The 24,863-nt window shown below is 37.8% G+C and overlaps 1 protein-coding gene across 1 annotated transcript in view; it reads right to left on the bottom strand.

Annotated features, from left to right (window-relative positions):
- Positions 1–24,863, bottom strand: part of lrrc28 (leucine rich repeat containing 28) — a 145,680-nt gene that overhangs the window by 31,037 nt on the left and 89,780 nt on the right. The window contains exon 6 of the mRNA XM_039773270.1: positions 14,790–14,996. Within this exon, the coding sequence (XP_039629204.1) occupies positions 14,790–14,996 (207 nt within the window). The remainder of the gene's footprint in view (positions 1–14,789; positions 14,997–24,863) is intronic.

The following is a 24,863-nucleotide window of genomic DNA, read 5'->3' as shown; positions in this document are numbered from 1 at the left end:
CCAGACATGAGTTTATAGGTGTCTGAAACCAACAGGCACATTGAGACTAGTTCAATGGCAGTACACCTATACACACACTATGCAAGTTGCATATTGCCCCAACAGATAATAATTTCACACAAAGATGTTCATTGTAATTATTCATTATTTAGCTCATTTTTTTAGGAGCTAGGAAAATTTCCGAACAGTATGACAGAGAGGGACTTCCTCCTGAGTCAAAACTGTGATTGGCCACACTTCAAATGATGATAACCATATTTTTTCTCATCATCAAGATCTCAATGCACAGAAATAGGTGCCACAGCATCCAAACAGCAGATCCTCTAGGAGCCAAGAAAATAAAAAAGTGACTGGAAAATGAGAAGAGACAACAAGATACAAGTAAATGTTGAGTTTCATAAGCTATCTATGTTTGATATAATGTCAAGCACTTTGATTGAACAGACTGTCTACAGCAAGGGTCCAATCACGTTTCTGACTGCAAAATGTTTTGTACTGTGGAACGACTCTGTTTCACAGCTTGACTGAAATTTTCACAATTATTTTATTTTCCAAAGTTTTGTTCATATTTTGTGTATTTCAGTAAATTTGCGATGTCATGCTATGGATACTACCAGATCTAAAAAGCCAATTTTAAGATGCATCACAGACACTATTCCTTTACAAGAGCATCACTATTATGTTTTGTATAGTGTTTCTTTTTTTGCATGTATTAGTATTCACCTTTGACTGGTGGTTGTTTGGCATAGTGCTTCATATCGTCTGCATCAGCCTCCTTTCCTCCTTGAGTGTACACATCTGGAGTGGTGCTTTACTTTCCCATCCTGGTGGGATACACAAACGTTCTGAGTTGCGCACACCCAACTTCCTACTTCCCACCGAAGTTTGTTAGAACTGCCAGTACCAACACGGTGCCCAGTGATATTAAAGCAGCATTAGCCAATGCCAGCACAGAGCCCGGTGAAACACGGCCAACACCAGCCAGCATAAAAGACGATTCAGAGACTATAAGTGGTGAGGCCCAAACTGAATTCCATGTAGGACTCCAGGAAGGCTAGGACTACCACCAGAAAAGAATTAGGAACAGAGTTAGGGTAACAACTAAGTGGCAAGAGGAAGATGCCACACAAAGTTTTCTGGGGTATTTGGTAGGTGAGGATGTAGATGAGCAACCTCATCTGCTGGATGGATTCATAATGTGCATACAGTATACAGGCCAAAGGGGGCAGCAGGCTTTGTTCTGTCTGTATGTACAGTTTTTTGGTAGTTTCTTTTCTCCATTATTTAAGCAAAAATATAATTTTTAATACTGTTGACTTTCTTGGAAGTTTTCTAATGCCACAAGTACACCTTCTCCTATTATACTATTACGTTTGCTGCAAATCTAGCTTGGCATCATGTGCAAATTAATTTCTTTAAACATCATGAAACAGACTTCTCCCACTGAACCCCATCTGTACAGGTGATTCTGTTGTGGTGTAACTTTCTGTAAATTCAGCAGAACTTACTCAGGTGGTAAGGTGAGGCACTTGCATACCTCCGTTTAGGAAAGCCACTGAGACATACATTCTGCTTTATCAAAGCATTAATATCAGGAAATTATTATCTTCACCAGAACACAAAAAAGGCATGCTGTTATGTGGTCACAAATTCAAAACAGGGACCCAAAGACTTATGTAACAAAAGTAGCTTTATGTGTTCAGTGATTTCAATGAACAATTTATATTACAAGATTTCCTGTTGGTGGACCCATCAATTGGGTAAGAGAATTTCTTAATATACATTACTAAAGTGTGGCCCACGAAAAAAATGGTTCGTCTCCACCAAGATGACTGAATTACGTGGTGAAAAGAAAAATTATCACATTTGGTACTCACATTTACAGAAGATGCTGAAAGTGATCAGACACAAACATAGCCACTTGACCAGCGGCAGACAAGACAGGAGTCATCTTGGTGGAGGCAGGCCACTTTTTTGTGGGCCACCCTGTATTTAATATTTGGATTTGTCTAATGTAGTCATAACATCGCTAACAAGAAGGGTAGAAAACAATTAAAGAGGAGATAAATTCATTAAATTAAAACAAGTCTGAAGAGTAAAAATTTTTCACAGTTGATGGAATACCATTTTGAACATGCAAGTCAATACCCTACTACAGAATCCACCCTTCTGGTGTAAGGATATGCTCTACAGTGTTCTCCCCAGAAATTTTTTCCAGCCGGGGGGCAAGAAAAAGTAGTCAGGTGGGGCAGGATGGGGAAATTTGGTGGTGGGGAAAATTAAATGTGCACTATTTTTATAAGTTATTATTAATTATTTTCCAAAGCTCAATATGACTTCCTTTTTTAAGGTTTGACACTTTTTGATATTAAATTTAAGAAGTATCCAATTCAGGACCCTGCAACCCTAACAAAAATTTTAAATAACAAATGTTATGACATAAACCAAGAGGCACAAGTATTGTCGCTGTCGGGAAGAAAAGTGAAAACAATGAAAAAAAGTATAGGAAACCTAATGAAGAAAAATTTAAAAATATTCTTCAAAGCCAACTTGCATATGCAGAAGATGTATTCAGTTAAATATTTATTCTTCTTTTCTTCCTAGAGGCCCAGTTGTCTGCAGCTTTCCCATAGTCAAAGTACCCAGGATCTTGGCCCTCCAAGGAGATCACTCATAGTATACTGTCGTAGTGACTGTACTGCAAAGTCACCAGACAGCCATCTAGTGTCACTGGCCATTTTCAGCTTAATCTGGGGAATTTTCAGAATATTTTGAATTTCCGTTAAACCAGCCATCCTAACTGAAGAATTTTGGAAGAAATGGAATAGCTGCCTTAAGATGCTCGGTTTCGTTAAATAAGGTACAGCAGCTGCTGCTTGGGCACTTGCAAGGGCCAATCGGCGGTTTACACAGTGGCAGTTGACCAAGAGTCCAGATGTTTTATCTCTAAGCAGTTTTGCCACACCTTTCTGTTTCTCAATTATAACAGCCACTCCATATGACCCGAGTCCAACCAGATTAGCAGTTTTCAAGCCTAGAGTGTCCATAGTCTTACTCAGTGTGTTGGTTATAGTCTCCACTTTGCCATCAATCATATTGCAGTTTGATATAAAACTAATTCTGACCTCTTTAGTGACCTGGCAAACATATTTAATGTAAATAATTAATTGTTTTACATCTGAGATATCTGTGGTTTCATCACACAGAATACTGAAAAACTTTTCTGTGTGTATATTTTTCAGTATGTTAGATTTTATTTCTGATGCTAAGACATCCAGCAGCTCTTGCATTATTCTTTTAGAGGTGTAATATGCATTTTTACCAATATTAAGATGTTGCAAAAATGAACAACCTATTTCTTTACAGTGTTCCAACAGCTTTTCAAGCAACGTTGTATGTGGCAACTCAGTTTTTGCCAAACAATGCATGGATCTTAAAGCTCCCACAAAGGTATCTCTCTGTAAGATAACACAGATACAGATCTTTCAATTTGACTGATTCCAGTTTGCTCTAGTACACGCTTTCAAAAAACAGGTCTGCAGAAGACTCAATGTGCGCTTTGATTTTTTCATGGTCCAACAAGCTTTTTTTTCGAATTCTTGTGTATAGCACGTTTTCCCAAAGTAACCCCTCCTTGAGGGTGGGGGTGGGGGTGGGTTGTTTGAGTATTTCATGCACAATGAGCACCACATAACATTTTCTTTGACCATTAGCCAATCAAAATCTTTAAACCATTGTTTGTTTATGCCGGATAAGCGGTGCTTAGATTTATCAATTGGCAGAGTGTGTGCTGAAGAGACTTCCCCTGATGTACTATCCTCTGCAGTGTCTTTGTCTGAAATTGCACCTTCATTAGTTTGTGACATCTCTTTTCTGAAATAACTGAGCAGTGTTGTTTTCTGAACACTTCTTTTGCTCATGTTGGTAAAACGTTTGAAAAAAAATTTAAGTACCTATGAATACGACTTTTGAGTGGGAAAGGGAGAGCCTGTTGGATATTCAATTCACACTTGGACTACAGCAGGTACACATTCTCGACATTTCCACTTTAATCTCAACACTTATGTTGAGAATAAAGTCCACATTTCTACTTTATTCTCAACATTTCTACTTAATTCTCGCTGTTTATCTCGAGATGAAATTTGACATGTTGACTTTATTCTCGTAGTTTGTTATTAAAGGTGAGCATCGTAAACTAAACTTCATCTTAAAATAAATGTTTAATTTACTAGATTTTTTCAAACCCCGTCATAAATTGTGTAGCAACATGTCGACTTTATTCTCGTCATAAGCGTCAAGATTAAAGTGGAAATGACCAGAATAAAGTAAACATCTCGACTTTATTCTCGACATATAGTTTTTTTTCTTCACTTTGTCTGTATTTTTTTTCCTTCACCGTGGCCCTAATACACTTCCGTACAAAACCCCCAGCAATTCAGTGACAAAATGTTTGCTCAGGACACAGTGTGTATTGCAAGGGTTTCTGCACACTTTTTGCAATATGGACCAAATATGAGTAAATATAAGAACAGCAGATGGGGTCACTTTAAACAGGAACCACAGTGAGTGCTACAACGATTTTTGCACTCAGAACACACTTAATGCTTAAACAACTGTATATATATATATATATATATATATATATATATATATATATATATATATATATATATATATATATATATATATATATATAGGTTTGCTATGTACTGTACAACAAGAGTGCTGCTGTATGCTCAGCCGCACTATACAGACTGCACTGACGCTGAGACCAGAGATATCACTTCCTGACGCCTTTTTTCTGATATCTGACAGGCTGGTTCAACAAGACTTTTTTTTAATTTTATCAGTACTCCTCTTGCCTGTCCACCTCCACATCCTCTTTGCTTGTGAACTGCCGCTCTGCTCCGCTCCCGTTATTAGCATGTACAGCCCCCTCTCGCTCGCCCACCTCTCCACACTCCTTGGTACTGTATTAAGCTGCTACACCCCCGCTATTACCATGTACAGCCCGCTCTCGAAACCCCACCTCCCCATACTCTTTGCTTGTGAACTCTGCTCCGCCTCATCCACGCTATTAGCTTTAGCAATATTTGCCCACCCGCCCACTCGTCCCTTGCCATCTCTGCAGATCATTAGGTCTGCCTGTGCTTGGAGATCTGCGGCTGTCGTCTCACTCAACTAAATTAGCCGGGCGGAGCACCCAGCTGAAAGACGCTAGGGAGAACACTGCTCTAGTATTTTTGTGACACACAAGGCCTCAATTAACTTAAAGCACCCTGCATTTTTACTTGTAAACAATTACAAGTGTGTGGTGTCAATGATCTCCAGACACAATTGCACAGACAATCCCGGGTTCAAAATGGATTCTTTTATTTTAAAGGAATACCTTTAAACAGGCTTCTTTCCAAAGGTTTCACAATTCCAAACAATACACGTCCTGTTCTATTTTCCTTGTTTTCACTTCTATTACTGCCCAAGTGAGCATTGTCCTTCTTCAACACTGGACTCCAACTTGCCGGGGAAAGGCGGTGTGGTTTCCTTTATACCAGACCAGTGACACCACAATGCACCCAGGAAGCTCTTCTGAGTCTGGTGGAACCTCTCTAAAATGAGAACTGCTTCTTACTGCAGCTCCCCCGGCAGCACCTAAGACACCTAGTAGAGCCACCATTTGAGACTACAACTTCAATGCAACCCTGCAGAAATGCAAATGGGAGATCCACCAGAGGGATGCTGTGATCTGTCACACTGAGGGAGAGCACTAGCCCACAAGGGGGCAACTTCCCTCCATCCACTCATTGCCACTCACCCCGGCTGGGAAGCCAGCCAATCCGTGTCCTCCCTGGGACAGCTTAACACCAATAGAAAACATAAAGATAGTGCTGAACAGGGAGCAAGTCATTGAATCAAAAGTGTTTTGGACTCATCTAGTCATGATTTATGATCAGATACTTTCAGCATTTACACAGAAAAGATGATGAATGGAAGAAAATGAAGGTCCAGTTGACACTAGGAACTGTACAATACAATCAGATGAAGGTCCAGGCATATGTCACTGACATGAATGAGTTAATACCCTCAGCCAATCGGAAGCCTAGCATTTGCAAAGCCAGGGTTTGAGAACCATTCAGAAGAGGCTAAGATGCATAGCTGCCCATGCTTCCTTTAACAGTCCAAAACATAAACACCAACAGAGAGCAAGTCATTGAATCAAAAGTCTTTGCAACCCACCATCGTTTATCATCACATACTTACAGCATTCACACAGGAAAGATGAAGAATGGAAGAAAACGAAGATCCAGTTGCATGTTTAAGACTATAGATAACGAGATAATGCCCTAAGCCAATAGGAAGCCTGACATTTGCAAAGCCAGGGTTTGAGAACCAATCAGAAGAGGATAAGATGCATAACTACCACAGCTCTCTTGGAAAGTGCAAAGAGGACAGAAAACAGTGAACTGGAAAAAGAATTCAAACCAATAGTACTAGGGACACATCTCCTCATTGTTTTGCATTGGATACTTATAACAATGACACTAGGTACTGTACAATACAATCAGATGAAGGTCCAGGCATATGTCAATGACATGAATGAGTTAACACCCTCAGCCAATAGGAAGCCTGGCATTTGGCAAAGCTTGTGAACCAATCAGCAGAGTATCAGTTGCATAGCTGCCTGTGCTTCCTTTAATAGTCCAAAACATAAAGATAGTACTCAACAGGGAGCAAGTCATTGAATCAAAAGTCTTTGGGACCCATCTAATCATACACACGTCCTCAAAAGGCTCATAGATTACAAAGTACTCACTGTAATTGATGTCCTGCTGCAGTGAGTTTGTATATCTGTCTGTCCTTCATAGCAGCAACAGAGAGTGAATGCTTTAACAGCAAAGCTTTTCAAATCATGAAGGAAAAAAGAACCTCTGTCTAATGTGCTGGAATGTTAACTAAGCACTTAATTACACAGGCACAACTAAATTAAACAGACATTTTAGGCTATATTTTGCTAATCCCATTGCACTCTAAAGGTATTTTAGTGAAAGCAGTTTTGTGCCAAATCAACCATTATGAAAGTGTGGTTCAAATACCTAAACACCTACTCTGAAAGATCAATACTGTTTTGCCTAGACAAACAGCTAATTTAATTAAAATTGTTTCATTTAGGTGTTAATACTTTATGGACTAAAAGGGATGCAGTTTTATTCACCAGCTAGACTGCTGTTTTATTTAAATAATTTGCTCTTTGCTTAAACGGTGTTCTCCATAAGTATATGAGTAGTTCAATCAATAATTCTTAATTAAAATTATTTTACATAAAATGATAAATATGAGGGAAAAGTACAGAATACTGTTTTAATTTTGGGTATTTCTATGATTGATAGATAGATAGATAGATAGATAGATAGATAGATAGATAGATACTTTATTAATCCCAAGGGGAAATTCACATAATCCAGCAGCAGTATACTGATACAAAAATAATATTAAATAGTAATAAAAATGAAAAAAATTAAAATAAAAATAATTACTTAATTACTAAACTATGCATTTATGCTTTAACATTTAAGCATCATTACCACATCTTCTGCTCTAGTTTTTACCTTGGATCAGCATAAATTTTCATACCCCAGCAGCTATGTGTTTCGTATGCCATTAATTGTGTGCATGTAAAAGAGCTGCATAGTGTTAATCTAAGCTATTGTTTTTGACCTTTGGAGTCAGTAGGCCTAAACTAATATGAAATCTGGGAAAACTCTCCATGAAAGAAAAATACAATATATCAATGCTTTAAATAAAGTATGAATCTAGTCAAGATGATAGCATGGTGACAAACCACAGAAAACGTAAAAAATTTGAATGACTTGGAAAAGAAGAGAATCACTAGCATACTTGTCAGCTGGCAATGACAAAAGCAAACAAGTCAAACAAGTGAAGTTAATAATAGAAAAAATAAACAGAGCTCTGTAGAAAAAAAGTAAAGCAATTAATGGAGTAGGTAAGGAATCACAATGTTATATATCCAGAACTCTACAAATAATTTAAAGGCTAGGGGCTTCATATAAAATGTATACACTCGGAAACAAATGCAAGCCATTTGTTACACAAAATTCAGAATTTATAAAACATGAACTTGGTGTAAAAATTGCTACAGTTATCAAAGATGTGACCATCCATAAGACCTAAACAGACTTTTTGTGGGCAGCAAGATAATTAAATTAACCTTAGATCTCGTTTCATTGTGCATTTCAATGACGTTCTTTTATTAATTACATCATAGTTAACTTAAAGGTTCTCTCAATACCGCAATCTTCAATGTTGGTAGTAATGCCTAATGCAAATGCTTACCGGTAATTGCCTTAGTATGTAACCAATCTATTTTGTCAATAAAAGGATGTGCTCTGCATGGGACGACGTAACTGGCAATGGTAATGTTAGCACTTTTTGAGGATATTGCCAATGGCAGGCTACACAAGTTGTGAGTTTTTAGAGATAACAATGATCTTTCCCTCATGATGATGACTGGATAATAAAATTTCAATATGAAGTCTAAGTAAAGTTTTATACAGGATGCCCCAGGCTTTAAAATGCAAACTTCTTAGATTCTTCACTAAAAATGAAAATGCCAGAATACAGTCTGCCTAAAACAGTACAGAAATGAGACAACAGAGTTCTGAAACAAAGTATTACCAACAGACGAGCCTATGATAACCTCTGCCAAATTAATAGAAAGATGAAAACATTGGGAAAACACTGAAGTGCAGAAAAGTAATAGCAAAACAAAAAAAGAAGAAGTAATAGTAAATGAAAACAAATCATACTGTACTTTTTTTTAACCAATCTACACATCATTAATGATTGGTGGAAGCTAGTTAGTATAACACCAACCAGGACAAGGCAGCAGTCCCCCACTGCACCATAACTACACAACATATTCACGCAACAGTAATCTGTTTAGTAAGTGTTTCTAATAATTGTGGGAAGAAAGGTCAGGAAATACTCCAGATGATAAAAAATAAAACCTGGAGCCCACATTCTGTGAGATGAGCTGCACCATTACAATACTGTCATTGTTAAATTTATGGTATCATATACAGAATCTTTTATGTGCAGTCCAAAGTCACTTCATAACTTTAACCTGCACAACAGATGAAGAAAAAAATCATCATTTGTTAAAGTAAACATATTACATAAGCCCACAGGTACACTTTTGTGAGTCAAAAAATAAAGTCAGCCCTGCACAATTACATTTCTTGTCCTGTGATTTACTCAAAAGTATGTTCTCCCCGTCTGTAAAGCTACGTCTATGAACTATGACAAGGGAGAGCATTTAATAGTCATGTACTGGATACTCTGATGGTAGGTAAGACACAATTGCTATCTAGTGTTCTTTAAAACTGTTTATGCAAAACCTCAAAATATGAAAGCAGAAAAGGCCCTGTGACATCGTGGCCCCCTGGGTTCACACCCAGACTACCCTGATGGTGGATCTGTCGATGGATACTAGTGTATACTGCCATTGACAGAAAGGTAAGGCAGAGCTGTTCAAAATTGCCTAGTTTATCACTGGAGTCATGCACCCACCCACAAAAGATGTGTAGGGAGTAAGAAATTTTCATTGGTTCGGACCGCACATACTAAGGTGATGGAAGCAAACCCGTACATTTGTTGGCACCAGGCATGATTGTCAAATTTGTGCATGAAGTGTAAATCTTGGTATCATAGCCCAGTTATCGGAATACTACAGTTTCATGTAGTCCCCAGTAATTGCCAATCCTAATACATTATCCAGTATAAAACTTTTTATCCATTGCCATCCAGCACACAATCACAGCGTAACATTCAATAGTGTAGCAGTAGACTTACAGTTTTTACCTACTGGCCATTAAACTGTTAAATCACACACAGTCTGAAACTGGAACCAACACAACCATGTAAGCATGTGTACTACCAATCACTTTGCACTCAGTATTACCAACCTTGTTGTGTTTCAGTTACTTGCACTACATATTTGTTACTTGTTCTGTCTGGTCCATGACTTATGCTTACATCTTACATTTATATCTCTTAATGTTTTATTTGCGCTGTCATTGCAATCTTTATTTACTGCATTAGGTCATTGTCTAATGTCTTATATTGTCATTGCATTTTAGACATTTCTGCACCATCAGCACTAGCAAAAAGTATTTTTCACCGAACTGTAAAGAATGTGACAGGAATTTAATTTAATTATAGAATTAATTAATTTTTCTCAAATGTAATTACGTTTTTAACTGTATATGATTATTTCTTATTGCAACAACACTAACAAATAGGATAGTTTGCATTTAAATAAAATCTTTCATGCTGTTTATCAAAGTGAAGTATAATTCTTTACCTATTAAGAATGATTGCTGCACACATGGACAGATATTCTGCACGTTATGAAGAGTTTAGATTTTTGTTACAGAGGGATGCTGCATTGTGCATCTGGCTGGGTGATTTTTTTATAGACTAAGGAAGTTTTCCATCTGTGGAAGATTGGTTCAATGTCACAAAGACTCTTTTCATGTGGCTGCTTTCAAGAACACTGTTGTGTCTGAAGCATTTCCATTTGCCTCTACCAGACTTCTTGAGATCAAAGGACTGCTAGAGGGAATGACCAGAAGCTATAGATCGCTAACAAACACTGATTCTGCTGCTTATATCACAGTATTAGCATATGCCATCCACATGGTTGGCACGAAAAACACTTTCAGTTGTACTATTGTTTGAAGAATGCAAAAAAGTTGAGTGAAGTGAATGTACGTTATGGAGCAACCTATTAAGGTCTTAAAAAAGGAAAAAAAAAGTAAAGCATAGCAAGCATAATAGGAAAAATGACACAATAAAAATACAGTAAACTGGTACTTGATGGTATTACAGTCACTGGAACAATTTATTACACATGTTAAAACTCCTTTTCTAATATACATATTTAGCTTCTTTTTATTTACTGTTGTTTTGTATTAGGTGCCACAGTTATAGCTGGTAGTGCTGCTGCCTCATGTATCCAGCTGTCAGGCCTCAAATCCCATGACTGTTTGTTGTAAGTGTTGAGTTTGCTCAATCTCCCAGTGACTGTGGAGGTTTTCTTCGCATGTCTCCAAAAAGTGCAGTTACCATTAGTTTGTTATTCCAGAATGATTCTGTGTAAGTGTGGGTGTGTGCACATGTTGGTGCAGTAATGGATGATGTTCTGGCCTGAACAGTCTTCTGCCTCGTGTCTACTGTAGTACTGCAAGGACTGGCCTTGCATCCTCTAAACTGGATTGAGCAGATTAAGGTTGCTATGTAAGAGTAACTATCACATAGGAGATTGCAGGTTTACATTAACCATAAAAGTTTTTTGTTGCGTATAAATAAACTTACTAAAGCACAGCAATGTTTCAAATATTGTGCATCTTTTATTAAATCTATAAAACTAATCTGATGTGGTGGCTCTAAGGTTCAAATCTTGTTACTGCCAGAAGGGATCTTACTCCGATGGGTCCTTAACCTGAAAGTCACTCTGACCCTGTGCTCGGACTTCCAAAAGTCATGACAGTCACTGAAACAAAGGTATACTTAAACAATGATTACAAATTAATGAACTGAAACAAAAATTAAAAACAGGGCTCATAAGGTCCTTAAAAAATAATGAGTTAATAGTTAACAGGTAGGTTTGCCAGTCCTCAAAAAGTAAATTTTATAATTAAAAGACTTTGCAAAAAAAAAAAAAAAAAACAAAACACACCCACACCTAAGAAGGTGACAAACTATGGTTAAAGGTGAACGTTAAGATTAATATCAAACGCATTGTCATATTTGCTGTAAATCTTACAATTACTGATTTAAAGGGGAAACAGGAAATGACACATCCTCTTTAGCCATGAAGTCTACCAAGTGAAAGAACTTTCAGTAACTACAAACTATGTACAAGAAACTCCTTCCATTTTGGGGATCTTAATGTTGTTAAATGCTATTGGATTCTGTGTACACTGCCCAGCTGTGTCTGTGGTATTGTAACTAGCAGTTTTACCTGCTGGCCCACATCTTAATGAAAAGTGATAAAGTTGCCTCAATCTCATGTTCATAGGTCCCTGTCAAATCAGGTCCTTGAAATGTACTGATTGAAGATCTTATGAAATAGGAAATGACTATGGCTGATATTTATACATAACTGTAATGAGCATATGGAGAAACCAATTGTGAGCATTAGTTAGATGTAACACACTAAAGTACTATAAAGACAGAAACATGGACATCAACCCCTTTAGTGTTTCCCAAACCATCCATATCTACAAAGAGCTACATGGAAATAATTAATGAACTGATCAGAAATAACTTACATGGAGAGTGGAAACAGGTACCATGTAATCCAAAAGATAGTGCAAGGTTTACGGCACTGAAAAGCCTATTGTGTTGCCATATTTGCTGACTGCCAACCACAAAAGAATTGTCAAATAAACATTGCCTTATCGGGTCTTTTGTGATGGGTAAAAAAAGAAGAAGAAAAAAGATGACTTCATCCACTGAATCCAGCAACAAAAAGTCAGAACTGGCAAAGGAGCTTTGCTACATTGGTCAAAAATCAGTAAAACAGCGCTCTCAGCATCAAGATTACAGAAACTAACTTTCAGGATGTTAAATGACGCATATACTGTACTTGTCAAATGTTTGTCACTGTGAAAAATAATGAATGCTACGGATCAGCTGTAGAGTCCACAAATGTCCAGTAAGGGAAAAAATAATTCTGTGGCACAAGACACAGCTCCATAAGTATGATTTCTGCTTATAGAGAATTCAGAAGAAAGCAATAGAAACATCTCTTCTCATCCAACCATCAGTCTAGACATAGCCTCCTGAAACTAACGTCCGTTTGTGTTGGTGAAAGATCAGGTGCAAGGCCAGCATTATGAAATCAGTGTGGTTATCCAGGCAGCAACGCACTGCTGCTTATGATAGATAGATAGATAGATAGATAGATAGATAGATAGACAGACAGACAGACAGACAGACAGACAGACAGACAGACAGACAGACAGACAGACAGACAGACAGACAGACAGACAGACAGACAGACAGATAGATAGATAGATAGATAGATAGATACTTTATTAATCCCAAGGGGAAATTCACATAATCCAGCAGCAGTATACTGATACAAAGAAACAATATTAAATTAAATAGTAATAAAAATGAAAAGAATTAAAATAAAAATTAATGTTCGCATTTACTCCCCAGGGTGGAATTGAAGAGTCGCATAGTGTGGGGGAGGAACGATCTCTTTAGTCTGTCAGTGGAACAGGATGGTGACAGCAGTCTGTCACTGAAGCTACTCCTCTGCCTGGAGATGACACTGTTCAGTGGATGCAGTGGATTCTTCATGATTGACAGGAGTTTGCTTAGTGCCCGTCGCTCTGCCACAGATGTTAAACTGTTCAACTTTAATCCTACAATGGAGCCTGCCTTCTTAACAAGTTTGTGCTTGGCTGGCACAGAGCTTCACTGTAAGAGGCTATTCAGACATCCAAAATAGTAGCAAAAATGTTAAAGTAAGGCAGGGAAAAAATTATACTTATTTGAAGAATCTTTCTCACAATTGCTTTAGCAACATAAATTAACAAAATAAACAATTCTGAATAATGGCTCCACCTTAACTTGTTAGTTGGAATGTATATTGTGAGATATACAGTGTGACAGATTTGATTTCTAGCAGAGAATGAAAAAACATTTGAAAGCAAAAGTTTCACTGATTTGGGACTAATATTTGTTAAAAAACAAACAAAAATATATTATCAAATTTAAACAGTACAAAACACAAAGTGAATGAAATGATTTAAAGAAGTGCTTTTTAATCAGCTTGTGAGAACCAGGCTATATAAATCAATGTCAAATATGCAGTAATGATAAATACTAAACAAGGAAGAAAATGTATTATTTGCCATTTAATCAATTTGTTAGATTAAAAATATGAATTATGAAAATTGCCTATACAAGAAACTGCTACACAGAGTTTGTCGGCACATATAGGATGTTTTTATTAAAACTAAAATAGCTGTAACCTACTTCACTTCCCAGTAACAAAAAAAAAGATTATGTTTGTATATTGTAAAAATAATTTATTGAATCAGTTTACGAAACATAACAATTATGTCCATATTTTCCCAGTGACTGGCCTTTTAGATATGGAGGCTGGAATTCAACATTTAAATCTAAAAGAAAGAAGGAAAGGAACAGCTAAATCCCATACAGTCAACTAAATCCTTTTCTACAAAATTTGTGTTTCCTTCATTGCTTACAAGTTATGATAATTTTTGCAATATTTCATGATGAGAGGTAGAAAATTAGGTCCAAATGTTTGGCAAACACGTCAGCTCAAAAAGGCTGAATTGAAAAACTTTATAATGCTTTGATCTTAATTTAAATCTTTACAGGCATTATGGAAAAAGGAACAACTTCCATTTTAATTTTGTTTAAGGTAATTCATTCAAATAATAATATAAAAATAATTGTAGTAAGTATGCTGAATTAATACCACTATTGTATATGCTTAGGCTAACCTTGTTATGCTATTTCTAAGGGAAGGCCAAATCAAATAAACATTTTATATTCCATCCAGTGCCTGTAATTTAAATTGATATCCCATATAGATACACTGCAAACAAGCCGAGTAAAGCATGTCAAGGCTCTAACAGAAATAACCAAAAGCCTTTCTGTTCCAGCAGTGTTCTTTTATGTCTGAGTCACCTTTACTTGCATTGCGTGCACTGACAATCCAAACTCACCTAGTGGCAAAAAAGCAAGGCAGTTCCCCGCCATTGAGAGCTCATTTAGACTTGGTAGTTGACAGAGTTGCCGAGGAAAACAGCCTAATCTATTGCGATCCACTGTCAGACATTGCAAAGAAAGGCACTGGTGAAGTCTCTCTGGGAGCGTGGTTAAGAGGTTTGTAGAAAGGTCCAGTGTTTCCAGGTCTTTCAAATCTCCTATCTCTGTAAAGAAAAGTTTAAAGGTTAAAGAAAATCACCTAAAGCAAATTAGAGGGGGGTACTGGGAATGTTATGATTTAAAATGCTAAGTTAAGCTAAGTATAGTAATAATCTGCAGGAAGATATGGCTCTTTGGAGGGCTAACTCATTTTAATGTGACATTAAACAACTTAATGTGATATAAATGACAGTAACAAGTACAAAATATCAATAATTATGTCACTCAAATTAGATAATTCACGCGAAGCAATATGACAATATAAAGTGATGTATAATAACTCTAACAGTTACATGCTTTTCTTGTGTTATTTTTTTCCTATATTTTCTATGTTTAACAGTCCGTTCTCAATGGAAGTCATCATTATATACTCAGATGAAGTACACATAAATTTTGACAGAGGACATAAAATAATAACCCATCATTTAGGGCATGTTATAGTATGGCTTACATTCTTTATGGAAACTGGCTTCTTTTTTTGGAAACCACACGCCCACAGTTTCTATGAATAGATAAAATTTTGGAAAAACAAACAAAGATATAAATATAAACAACCATAAAACATTGCTGACATTCCCTTATTTTTAGAAATAAACACATGGTAAGCATGCTGTACCAAAGCTTAACTGATCTGAAATATGATTGATTATTCAGTCATCCAATCTTTATTTTATTTACCTCATTTCAGAGGGAACATTGTGGCTTGGTGGTTAACAAAAAACAATATAAAAATATAATATATTATATTGAGGTATGCATAAAGGAAATGGTAGGAAGGAATACAAATAATTGCAGATTATGTCAAACAAGTGCAGTAAAAGAACCCCAAATGATTACCAAACAAAAAAAAAAAAAAAATCAACAGGACAGAGGCACATGCTATTGCATATAAACCTTTCTAGTGTGGTCTTAAGTTACTTAACTCTTGAAAGTTCAGCTAAGGGCTGACTTGTCTTTATTGCCTAGGTGCTCCTTTTACCATAGTAGGTTGTTTAGGAACAGGATGAACCCCTTCACACTAAGTATTAAGGAGGGCACACTGACCACCAGACAAACATAATACTGTAAAATAATATCACTTTATAGCTGGCGAAATCCACTAGCTAGATTTTTTATCATCTAGACAGTAAATGGTTAAATGTATATGTAAAGGGAAAAAATAAATAAGTCACAACAAACTGAAAAATGAGAATAAGCAGAAAAAAGCCAATAAGTTAAAAAAGCCCCCCGTTGTGCTAAATCTTTAGCTCATTTCATATCAAGATTGAGCAAATCCCTCCTGTTGACCTTTATGGTTGCTGGCAGATCAGGCAAGACATAAATGGCAGATTTGATATTTGCCTTGACTTTGTTACTCCAAGGGATTTTTTTTAATTTTTGCGATTTGCTTTAAGTTATCAATGTTCTCTTATAACAAGCACAAAATCCATTCGTTATTTTGTTAATACATGGCTCACAACTGTAAAGACAATACAGTACTAACTTTAAATCTGGTAAATTTCTTTGGGGGTTTTCCAAGGACCCCATAATAATACAATATATACAGTAATTGACTAAGTCGCCCGACCATGGGGTACGCACGACAGAGCCACGCCTGCCAACTCACAGAGCCCCGCCCACCAACTCTAAGACCATGGGATACGCACGACAGAGCCCCACCCACCAACTCTAACCCTCCTCCTGCGTCATGGGATACGCAATACAGAGCCCCGCCTGCCAACTCTAACTCTCCTCCCGCGTCCACCCTCGCTCTCGAGGCATGCGCACAGCCTGCTCATGTGCCCGCACGCAACACCTCACCAAACACAGCCTCAGTCACTTTCGTCTCTGCTACAGTCCATATGCACCTCTGAACCATGTTGACTGTTCATTTTCCTAACATGGCCAATGCTTCACATGTGTTTCAGGGAAATAACACTTCTTTCAATGTTATACAAATTCCTGCATCAGGTAACTGTTTGTTTCTATCAGTCGGATATTTCTGGAAAAGTGTCATCGACGAAACTGTTGCTCTTGAACTTCGCAACATGGCTGTAACCTTCTGTTTGCCAACATTGGGATAACTTTGGTGACGTACTGTCCGTTGTTCTGTCATGGAAGCATAGTCACACAGTCTGCTCAACAATACGCTGACTACATGAATACTTCCGGAGTTTATGGTGGCGAGGCAGAAATTGTGGCGAAGTCCCAAATACTTCCAGCTACTATTACCATTCACTTCCAAGAACGTCCTCATGCCTCTCCTCGAGTTTACAATTCGGGCCAACGTCTCTCCATACCCCTGCTCTGTAGCGGTCCTTTGGATCATGATCATTACGAAGTTCTCTTGCCTCTCACAAACACACGTGATGACCTACTGGTGCCATCTATTGACAATGTCGATATGTTCTCATAAAATACACACCCACCTGATCTCCACACTGATGTGACATCACCTTCTCACTATCCTCTTACTGAAAAACATTTACAAATGCATTTCACACCGGAATTTCAATGCAACATTTGCTCCAAAACCTTCACACTCCAGAAATTTCTCGATGCACATTTAAAAACACCTCCACTGAACAAACACATTCTACAAAGGACTTTCAATGCACCATTTGTTCCAAAACCTTCTGACTGCAGAGATATCTCAATGCCCATTTAAAAACACACTCCACTGAACGAATGATGCAATGTGAACATTGCCAGCAATGCTTCAAAACAACTCACACTCTCCAGAAGCACTTACAAACTCATTCCACTCACACCTTCAATTGCACATTTTGTAACGAAGACTTCATGGCTGAGATGGATCTCCTCGCAGCAAAAGCAAAACACCATAAACTCCGCCCTGGACAATTGATCATTCTTCCCTCTACCTTTCAAGGCAGTCCAAGGTACATGCAACAGAATTACCAAGACACGATGGAATTGTCCGCAAATGTGGAAAGCCTGACTTATTCCTAACCTTCACCTGCAATCCTGCTTGGCCGGAAATCTCTAACGCCACTTCCCATCATGAGCGACCAGAACACAGACCTGACATTGTTGCTCGCATCTTTCATATCAAACTGCGAGATTTCCTAACAGATATTCTGGAGAGGAATATTTTTCGGCAATGTTCTCGCTTACATCTTTGTCATTGTGTTCCAAAAATGAGGATTGCTTCATTGCCATATGTTACTTACACTTGACTCACAATCCAAAATAAGGACCAAAGATAACATAGACAAATATGTGTGCGCTGAGCTTCCAAATCCCGAAATACACCCTTGACTTTTCCAAATTGTCACTAAATGCATGGTACATGGTCCGTGTGGAACGCTCAACGCCAACTCACCTTGCATGAAAGACAGCACGTGTACCAAAAATTTCCCAAAGGACTTCAACGCCGAGACTCAAGAAAACACACAAGGATACCCCATATACCGCCGAAGACAGGGGAGAACTGCCATTGTTGGTAAATACGATATCGACAACCGTTGGATAGTTCCTTACAATCCCTGGCTTTCTCAGAAATTCAATGCTCATATTAACATTGAAGTTTGCACGTCCATTCAATGTATCAAATATCTATATAAGTATGTCTACAAAGGACATGACGCTGCATCCATTGCACTTCACAGGGAGCCAGCCGATGATGTTTTCCAACATGACGAAATACAGACTTTCCTTGACGGTAGGTATGTTAGTGCTCCTGAGGCTATGTGGCGTTTGAACGAGTACAGTCTTTCAGAAAAATCTCATGTTATCACATGATTACCAGTTTATTTGCCAGAACAACAAGTCATCTTCTTTCATGAGGGTCACGAAGAACAAGCACTACAAAGACAAGCCAACAAAAACACTACGCTCTTAGCATGGTTTGAACTCAACAAGACAGATCTCAAAGCTGTGGAGTTACATTACACTGATGTTTCCCAAAATTACACATTCCAACAGTCCTCTGGAAAATGGAAAAAGAGAATCAGAGGAGGCACAAAAGTGATTGGTAGAATGCCTGTTGTTGCCATTAACGACACCGAACGTTATTACCTCAGACTTCTCCCGTTCCGTAGGCGTCACAAGTTTCCACCATCTACGTACGGTCAACGGCGTTGACACTTTCAAAGAAGCTTGCCAACAATTAGGTCTTCTTAAAGACGACAAGATATGGCATGATACACTTGCAGAGGCATCTCAGATACGAATGCCACCATTCTTGCGAGAACTTTTTGTTTTCGTCTGTGTCTTCGGCAAACCCCACAACATTCTACGCCTTTGGGACACACATAAACTCTCCCTTTCTAAAGACTTTCTCACAAAATATTCCACACGCACCGCTTGCATGTATGCTCTCGCGGAAATTAATGACATACTGCAACCATATGGCCTCAACCTGCACAAATTACACCTACCCCCACACTGACATTCTTCCACTGTGTCATTCATCTCCCACCTTCGACGCTCAGGCTGAACACTCACACGCTATGGAACACTACGACAAACTCAACACAGAACAGAAACACGTTGTTGACACTGTTTTACACGCTGCATACAGCGATTCCCATCCCCGACAAACATGCTTCTTCTTAGATGGTCCTGTAGGAACCGGGAAAACCTTTGTCTACAAAACCCTGATTCATACCATCAGAGCTAGGGGAGACATTCCTACAACCGTAGCATCTACAGGAATAGCTGCAACATTGTTACTGGGTGGACAAACTGCACATTCCATTTTTAAAATACCGTTGAAGCTGAGTACTACTTCCACATGCAACATCAAACCTACTTCGCCACACGTTCAACATTTTTCGCAATCCAAATTGATAATATTGGACAAGGCGCCAATGACACATGCACACGCATTCCAGGCAGTTGACAGGTTATTACGTAACCTCACGGGTGACATACAGCCATTTGGAGGCAAAACAATACTATTGGGTGGAGATTTCCGACAAATACTCCCCGTCATTATGCGTTGCTCCCGAGCACTTACTGTTGCCAGTTGCATTAACAAGCAACCTTTGTGACGTCACATGCATGTTTTTACGCTGACGACAAATATGAGAGCTCTTCCTGAAGAACAACATTTCGCAAAATGGCTCCTCGATGTTGGAGATGGGAAAAACGGAACACCTGTGACATTGCCTTCACATTGTTTTACTTTTATTTCTGATCACGTTCAACAACTATATGGCAACATCGACTGCTCAATTGTCACTCTGGAACAACTCAGCATGCAAGCTATATTAAGCGTCACCAACGAACACTCACTACACCTTAATGAACAAGTGCTGAAACTTATCCCTACCGACGAAGTGATTTTCACCAGCGTTGACTCCATCGTCACAGAAGATCCTGCAGATCAACTTTCATTCCCCAAAGAATTTCTTAATAGTCTTACTCTCACTGGCATGCCTCCGCATAAACTCAAAATTAAAATTGGTTCAGTCATCATGCTTCTCAGAAACCTCCTGCCAGCAAAAGGTCTCTGTAATGGTACTAGACTTTCTGTTACCAGCATTCACCACAATGTACTGGAGTGTAAAACTATCACAGCTGCTACCTCACAAACTGTCCTTACTCCCCGGATTTCCCTGACCCCGTCAGATTCAAATTTGCCTTTTACTTTTACACGCAGACAATTTCCTGTTAGATTGGCCTTTGCAATGACAATTAATAAGACACAGGGCCAAACTTTCAAAAAGATATGCCTGTATCTGCCAAAACCAGGAAGTGTTCATCCATCAATAAATAATTATGCGGCGTTGGCTAGTAATACAATATTTTCCTAATACCTGAATCATGATATAACAATATTTCAGTTTATTAATTTTCATTTTCTAGTTGTCTAAAGCTAAAATTGAAATCACATCCCTATTGGTAAAAAAGAGAAGTTGGCGCATGCACTGATACAGAAAACTAACCACTACATGATCCCTAATTAGGACTCAAGTGCAGTCATGCAATGGCTGACTACTTTGAATGGAATGGAATAGTGTGAGTTTTTTTACAGTGGCTAGAGTGCCAGTCTTGTCACCAAACTCCGCGTTTTCCCTGCAAGTTGGAGGACCTGCTTACAGGGATAGATGCAGGTTAATGTCATAACCAGGATGGAGCAACTGCGGGTTAAGGGCCTTGCTCAAGGGCCCAACTGAGTGGAATCATTTCGGGCATTTACAGGATGTAAATTCCTATTGGTAAAAATGTCTCAATCTATTAATCCTAATAAAAAAAAACTCTTGACCCATTGAAATTTTGTTTAATTGTAGAAATTAGTTTTTAACTATCTCAGATAACAAAAAAGCATTAGCCAATTAATTATTGATTCAATTAATGATAATTCATTATACAGTGAAATTACCTCAATGGCATGAGTAATTTTCACTTAAGTTGGGCCAGTAACAAGACCACCTGGTTGGTATGAAACAGTATAGTACATCCCATAGCCACTGTAAAGTCAAACTGATTTAAGTATCTTCAGTCAAAGCAACATTAGAAGGCTACTAATATAACAAAGGAAACTACATTAAAACAACCATTGACGATGAAGGCTTTTTCTTCCACTAGAGATAATGTTGACACTGTACAGTCTGTTAAATACAAGCCAAAAGTAAAAGGAAACAGTTTCAGCCATTAATGGATCTTGTTTGGTCCTGTAGAATAATAATGGGAGGTTAGCAAGTTGTTTTGACATAACTTTGGCAATGGTGTGTAAAAGACAAATGTAGATATAACATTTGCAGTTTTATTTTTATATTTGTTTAGATTAAGTAATAAGGTTACTTGAAACATTGACAGCATTAGCATTGATAGTCTGCATGCAAATAACATAACCCATAGTTCAGGTTTAGGGAGAAGTCTGTCACTTTGAACACTGGACATAAAGAAGACCTGGTAAGGTCCTCACTAATACACTCACAATAATACTGGGACAAATATACAATTGTCCAATACACTAACATGCACATACTTTGGATATGGGAGGAAAAACCCTTGCAGACAAGGAAAGAACATGCATTCTCAACATGGACAACAACCAGGAAGTTACTGAATTGTACCTTTGAGTCGGTGCTGCTACCCATTGTCCCGCCATGTTTGGTGTAAGCATTTCCTAAAATGTATCGGGTATCTTTCTGTACTCTGAGATTCTCCATTCTGCTGAGTTTTTTTATAGTACCGATAATATAATGCATTGTTAGCAGGTGATCCAGTTTATTATGACTATACCTTGAAGTACTGGAATGTCAGGTCTACTTAATAATCTATCTAATTGTACATGGATTCTGACTTATGTTACAAAATGATTTTTAAAAAGTCGTATTTTATTTTTGTTTAAAGTTTTGAGTGATTAGTTGTGTCAGATTTATTGATGGGGTTAAAAAGGTTATCTCTTCTGTGTTGGCTGTGTTAAAACATTATTTACCATTTCTTCATATTCATAGTGTGAATGACATGATTTAAGTAGCAGATGTTCATTATTTTTGGTAGACAAAACATTTGACAAAGCCCGGAGCATGTATTATTTCTAGTAAAGATAACAGCTTTACATTATTGTCTTCACTCTTAGAGAAGAGTTTGTAATTTCTACCATCCTTCTTGTATACCTCTTCTAGTTAAAAGCAGAGCATAATATTATTTGGTCTCTTAGGCATATCTTTAGAAAATTCCCACAGAGATTATATGTTATCAGGAGTGGAGTCTCAATGAAGAAGTCTATCTGTGAGGAAAAAGATTTAAGACTTTGTTTGCAAGTAAGAGCAGATTAAAATGTTAAGATGTAAATAAAAGCAACATGCCGTAAATAGTGGTGTATGAGATAATAAGACAGTAAGATTATATGACTGGACATATGCCAACACATTACCATAAACTAAAATCCTTAGTGAAACCCATCTTGAGGATGGATGAAAAAAATCTCCATTTGTCCAACATATTTATACTGTATAAGCTTGAGTCACTACGGCAGTCTTTGAAACAAAGGTCTGTGTTGAGGATGACTGATATATGGCCAAGTTAGTAGCACACAAAATGAACTAACTAGAGTATAAAGTAGGTTGGTCAGTATACATGCTAATGAGACAGACCAAGAGAAAAACAAGAAAAAAGTGAAACACAGCTTCATTGCAATCCAAGTAGTTCAGCGGAGTTTCACAAAGGTTTCCAGAAACAATTAAACAGCAGCCTCTGGTGTTAACCCTCTCCTGGGATTTTACAAAGGGAACTGATTTATGTACTATATGAGTAACACTACTCCCCAAACATCTTTCCTACTCAACCCTACTTTATTCTGAAGTTGTCCCTTATGTACAAATGGTTCTCATGTTACAAAAGTAATATCAGCTTTAAGAAAACCGAGGAAAACTTAGTGCTTCATTTAATTTTACTATGTGATTCAGTCCTTTCTAGCTATTAATTTTCTGTGACTGGGAAAATAAACTCAATGGCCACTTTGTTAGATGTGCTTGTCAATGCAAACAGCCTGCTCCTCCAAGCAATCAACAATATCCCTGCGGTTCTAAGGCAGGAGTCTCCCCTGTTGTTACCTACAAACATTAGTAGCGTGGTGTTTGCGTAAGGTATAATAGTTGGAACATTTCAAAAACAGATTCCCTCCTGGTATTTTCATTCACTATAGTCTCTAGTGTTTACAGAGAATGATGTGATAAAAAATATTCTGACTAAACAACATTTCTGTCAGCATAAACACTTTGCTAATGAAAAATACAGTTCAAAGGAGAATGCCGAGATTATCTAATCTAATGCAATGTCATAAATACTTAGAAAACAGTTCTTTACAAAAATGGTGTGCAATGCAGAAAGACTGGACATTAAAATGAAAGTGCCACAGCAGCAGAAGTAGATCATGCTGGGTTACACTCCTGTCAGTTATAAACAGGAAGATTAGGGCCAGTGATAGCCAAAATGGGACAAATGTAGACTGGAGGAGTGCTGCCTGGTCTGACAAATTTCACTGCAGACTTTGGCATAAACATCATAAGCATTACGAGTCAATCCTGACTTGTGTCTACTGTTCAGGTTGGTGGTAATAGTATAACAATGAGAATATTTTCCTGGCATACATTAGGCCTCCAAAAAGCAGTTTAGTGTCATGAAAATACCACATCATACATAAATATTGCTGGTGACCAAGTGTGCCGCTTTTCTGGCACTAGTCTAAGCTATTTCTAAAGTGTAGACTTCAAGGTGGTATCCATGTTCCATGCTGCAAAGCACTCATCATCTCTGGCTCCAAGACCATGACTGTGATTACAATTTACTCCGATGGAATGCACAATGCTTAGACTCAATCCAACAAAGTACCTTTAGATGAGATGGAATGGAATGTTTGCAGCATCAGTGTGTGATTTAAAATCTGCAGGATCTGCTTGATCACTGAATCAACATTCCTGGAAGAACTGTATCTATATTAGAAGCAGAAGAGGGTCCTACACAGTACTCCACAAGTATACCTAATAAAATGGCCACCGAGAGCATATTATACATATTTAGATATCTTCAGCTACCGTAAAATATATGGATAAGACACCGAGTAAGGTCTATAAATGTCTATTAGTTATTTTCTGTGTCTGTTTTTTAATGGAAACTAATCAGCATCAGTAAGCATTCATGTGTTTGTGAGTTTTCATCTAGCATTTCAAACGAAAGTACTGGATCAGTTGGTTATTTCAAACTGGCCTACTGTGACTTTGTGTGTTAAATGACTCCAACGTTCAGGTATGACTCCTGCCTTGCATGTACTTAAAGTATGGAAAACAGCAAAATAACAAGATGAGCCAAGAAAAAAGAAAAGGGTTGCCAGTCCATTGCAGGGCTCACGCCTATGTACACATCCACACTCTGACCCCCAATGTGTCACTTTGTAAATCCTAAAAAAAACTAACCTG

Source organism: Polypterus senegalus, chromosome 12 (assembly GCF_016835505.1).
Source record: "Polypterus senegalus isolate Bchr_013 chromosome 12, ASM1683550v1, whole genome shotgun sequence".
NCBI lineage: Eukaryota > Metazoa > Chordata > Cladistia > Polypteriformes > Polypteridae > Polypterus > Polypterus senegalus.
Note: the sequence above shows the minus strand (reverse complement) of the source record. Positions and strands in the feature narration are given on the sequence as shown.